Here is a 4,719-nt window from a genome sequence, read left to right as displayed (position 1 = left end):
ATTAAATTATCAGCAATTTGGTTTTATCTCTCTTGAGAACCCTGTCTAACACAGTTGCCATCATCATTTTCAATTTTTTTTTTCTACTTGAGCCCTTGGTATGAGCTCCTCATTTTCCCCTCCCTCCCCCGCCCTACCTCCCTCATGAACTCTTGATAATTTATAAATTATTATTATTTTAATATCTTACATCATCTGCTTAAGGGAGATCTTTTAGGCGAGCACCTTACCACTTTTCATAGTGGTTGCACTATACAAGGGGGTACCCCCCAAAACAGGAAAAAAGCTTTGCTGGGAGTTTTCATAGTACTCATTTTTTTCCTCAAGGCAAGCAGAGAACAACTCACTCTGAGTTAGTGCAACCATATGCATCACCTAGGAAGGTTCTCTCTGGTCACACTCAATTTCTTCATAAAAGCAATTTTGCTCAAAACTCGTTTTTTCAGATGACCAATTTAAGAGAACAGCGTGTGGCTGTGAAATTTTGTTTCCTGCTTGGGAAAACATGCCACAAAACTGTTGTGATGTTAAATGCAGTTTACAAGGACAGCGCTATGGGAAAAACTCAAGTATACAATGGTTTCCTGGTTTCAAAAGAGGTGAAATGTCTATTGATGACAGCTTCCAAAACAGACAAACATGTAGTGCCTTTGGAGTTCATTCCACCAGGTCAGACTGTTCATCCAGCTTTCTAGTTAGAGGTTCTGAAAAGAGAGCTTAACAGTGTACAAGAAAAAAGGCCTAATTTGTGGCAGATGGGGAAATGGTTTTGCCAACACAACAGTGCACCTGCTCACCCAGCCATCTCCATGTTCCAATTTTGGGCAAAAAACTGAGTGCCTCTCACCCCATGCACCTTACTCACCTGACCCCACTCTGTAGGACTTATTTTTGTTTCTTTGAATGAAGAGAGACATGAAAGGACAGCGATTTGAATATTTAGAAGAGGTGAAGAAAAAACCGGGGAGATGCTGTCAGCCATCCAAACAGATGAGTTTGAAAAATGTTTCCAAGAATGGAATCACAGATTTGACAAATGTATTAAGTAACATGGAGAGAACTTTGAAGGTGATCAGGTTTTTGTTAAAAAAAGTAGATAGATGATAGATAGGTAGATAGGTAGATTAGATAGATAGATAGATAGATAGATAGATAGATAGATAGATAGATAGATAGATAGATAGATAGATAGATAATACAGAGCTTTGGGGGAACAAATCTGTTTTGTTTTTCTTTTGGTACCCTCTTGTATGTGGAGATCTGCTTACATCCTTGAAAACATTCTGGGATAGTTTTAATCTATCCATTGGTATCGCTATGAGTTAGAATATATGACAATGAATTTGATTTGCTTTTATAACAACATCAGTAAATGTCCCTATTGCCACTACGCCCTCCCTCACTACCTGTTTTTCATGGTACTGTCTCCAGTGCACCCTGAACAAAGCTCTTCTTATTTCTCAACTTGGCTTAATAATCCTCTTGAAATCCTCTCTGGGACTATTATGTCATATTTAGATTGTTGCTCAGTTTAAAGAAGCACGGCTATTTGACTTTTCAGCGTTGATCTTGCTATCTCATCCTTTCAACTTCCCAGCCATTTCACATATTTAATTTATTTTTTTTCCTCTGAATACATAAATTTTAACCAAAGTATTCTGTATTAAAGAAGAAAAACTGTGCTATGAAATGAGGATTGTGTTTCCATGGCTAATATATACACTTTTTTCTATAGATAGTAGTGAATGCCTCGCTGATGATTGTAGCATTATTGCTGGCGGGAACCTCACTGGCTGGCATCCAGATTCTGCTGCTGTGTTATGGCGAAGAGCCTTAGGAATACTTGGCGATGTGAATAATATCCAGTCACCTAAGATCCACGCCAAAGTTTTTGGGTATCTCTATGAACTCTGGTACAAACTAGCAAAGGTATGTTCTGCTACCTTACCTTTTATTCTAATGTAGGGAAACTCATTTATCACTTAATGTAAAAACTGTATTGTACTTAATTACTAAGACAGAGAAGCCCCTAAAACCATGTGGCTTGCACTTTACTATTAACCTAACAATTGGCGGTTCAAACGCATCTACCAGTACCATGGAAGAAAGACCTGGCAACCTGCCTCTCTTTAGATTATAGCCAAGAAAGCTCGACGGAGTGCTTTTGCTCTTTAACACATGGGTTGTTATGAGTTGTAATTGACACGATGGCAATGAGTTTTGGGGTGTTTGGGGTTTTTTGGCTTGATTTTTTTTGTTGTTGTTGCTTGATTATTAAAGAAAGAGTAATCATGGCTCTTTTATAAATACAAAAGAATTCTTTCATTTAGCACATAAATAAAATATTACTCCAACCTATTGCTGTCAAATAAATTCCCACTCATTATGACCCTAGGGGGTCTATGGGGAGTAGAAGAGCCCTAAACAGTTCCTAAAACGAATGCTGAGCAATGCCTTTCAGTAAGCAGCGAAGCTCTGCTCACTGTGCCACTGCGGCGGCTTGATTGTTACTCTAAGACGTTAAATAGAGGGGATTCAGTAGTTTTAGTAATTCTCCATAGAAAACCAAAAACCAAACCAAGTGCTGTTCACTTGGACTTGCAGCCCCATGTGTGGCAGAGCAGAATTGTGCTCGCTCCATAGGATCGTCAAAGGCTTGATTTTTTCAGAAGTAGATTGGACTTTTCTTCCATGGGGCCCATAGAGGTGTTTATTGTTTAAAATTTGAAAACTGAAGGAATATACTAATAACATCATCCTATAAGCATAACCAATACTATAGCCTTATTTCTATGAATAAATGCATCTTTATAAAAGTAAAATCTTAGTTTTCAGTCCAATTTTTATTTCTAGCATACATTTTTTAAAATTCAAGTTCTTTAAACATGTGGTTCATGTTGTACAATATTATTTACTACTTGGCGTTCAGTATATCTCCATTCAAGGAAAAACAGTGCCCTACTTTTTTGTTTTAAATATAGAATACACTAGCCAAACTACACAACTTAGAAGGACAGTAGTGCTCACAATGCTAAAAACTTGGTAAATAGTGTTAGGTTTTTCTAAAACTTATATGGGAACACCTATTAGGCTATGGAAGATAATATTCAAATAACCTTGGGATAAGTTGAATGTTGCCTTTCTTTAACGTCTCCTCTTTGTGTACCAGATACGGGACAATTTAGCAATAAGCCCGGATAACCAGTCCTCTCCGTGTCCTCCAGCCTTAATTCCACCACTGAGAATATTCGCACCATGGCTTTTCAAGGCAAGCGGATATCTTTGTTCTTTTATTGCAGTTTTCTCTTCTCCTGTGAAATTGAGTTTAAACAGTGTAATTGCCCAGGCTTGCATGTTTTGAAGTTGAAGATAGACTACTGCATCCCACATCTCCATAAACAACTCTTATGTGGAAAACGGAAAAGGAAAGGGACTTTGGAGTTGATTAATCTTTAAACCTCCTCTCCTTGGCAGGCAACAACATTGCCAAATGAATACAAGGAAGGCAAACTACAAGCCTACAGACTGATCTGTGCCATGATGACCAGACGGCAAGACATTCTGCCAAATTCTGATTTCCTGGTGCATTTTTACCTGGTGATGCACCTTGGATTGACCAGTGAGGATCAGGTATTCTGTAACTCCTGTATAATAACCAATAACTGGAAAGTGCATACCTCTATTTATAGGTGGTGAACGTATATCAGAAATATTGAAATTATCATTATCTTCAATTCTTTCACACATATCAGAATGGCCTTTCAGAAATACAAGTTAGATTTTATTACATCCCAACTTCATATCCTCATAGACTTTGCATGCACCTAACTGAATCTGAATTTTATTCAAGAGCCTATATAGTTCTAAATATTTTAAATTCTGCTGCTATTGTCAGCCTCAGAAACACTGTTTGCAACCACATTTTATGGGATTTTGCATTAGATACTGCTTGAAGAGAAGCATCTAGTGAGTTAAAGCTGTTTGAAAAATCTTATTAGGAGTTACAGTGTTTGTGAAAGACCTCACTCAAAATTCAGGGATATTGATATGTTTTGATAAGGGGTCATTTTAATTTCATCCAAAGAAATTGATTAGTAATTATGTTGGAAAGAAGACCCAAAGAACTACTAGCTGCATTCCCTCCTTGAAGAACCAGGGTCTGACATGGTTTATTGCCATCCTCCGACTTCATTCCTTACCTAAGGAAGATTACTCCAGCCCGTCAGCGGGGACATGGGAGGGGGGGTTGTAGAATAGGGCATTTAGACTCTTGCCTTGATGTTTGAGTATAAAACAGGGAAGTGATGTGATTGATTTGCACCTCAAAGATTATTCTGTACTCTGGTGAGGATGGGTTTGAGACTACGGCTGAAGGATAGAGTGTAAGAGGTTGGACTTGGAGACAGGGAGATTATTAGAATGTGTTTAAGCTAATAGGGATTTTTACAGGATTAGAATTAAGATGGTAATGGGAATTGAGCAATAAGGAAGAGTCAAGAAATACTAAGATACTTAGTTTTATCCAGTAGGTTTTAACAAATTAGAGGTATGGGTAGTGTTTCAAAATTTTCTCTCTACCTTCTAGGTCAGGGGTCCTCAAACTGTTTAAACAGGGGGCCAGTTCACTGTCCTTCAGACCTGTTGGAGGGCCGGATTATAGTTTAAAAAAAAAACTATGAACAAATTCCTGTGCACACTGCACATATCTTATTTTGAAGT

General features: G+C 37.9%; 1 protein-coding gene across 1 annotated transcript in view; it reads left to right on the top strand.

The window, feature by feature from the left end:
• Nucleotides 1-4,719, top strand: part of RALGAPA2 (Ral GTPase activating protein catalytic subunit alpha 2) — a 364,385-nt gene that overhangs the window by 125,331 nt on the left and 234,335 nt on the right. Inside the window, exons 20-22 of the mRNA XM_045295177.1 lie at nucleotides 1,736-1,929; nucleotides 3,170-3,268; nucleotides 3,475-3,630. Coding sequence (XP_045151112.1) covers nucleotides 1,736-1,929; nucleotides 3,170-3,268; nucleotides 3,475-3,630 — 449 coding nt within the window. The remainder of the gene's footprint in view (nucleotides 1-1,735; nucleotides 1,930-3,169; nucleotides 3,269-3,474; nucleotides 3,631-4,719) is intronic.

This window comes from Echinops telfairi, unplaced genomic scaffold (assembly GCF_000313985.2).
Source record: "Echinops telfairi isolate 266 unplaced genomic scaffold, ASM31398v2 ScPeMD7_5592;HRSCAF=6446, whole genome shotgun sequence".
In the NCBI taxonomy this organism is placed as follows: Eukaryota; Metazoa; Chordata; class Mammalia; order Afrosoricida; family Tenrecidae; genus Echinops; species Echinops telfairi.
The sequence above is the reverse complement of the archived record's forward strand: the minus strand, read 5'-3'. Positions and strand labels throughout refer to the sequence as shown.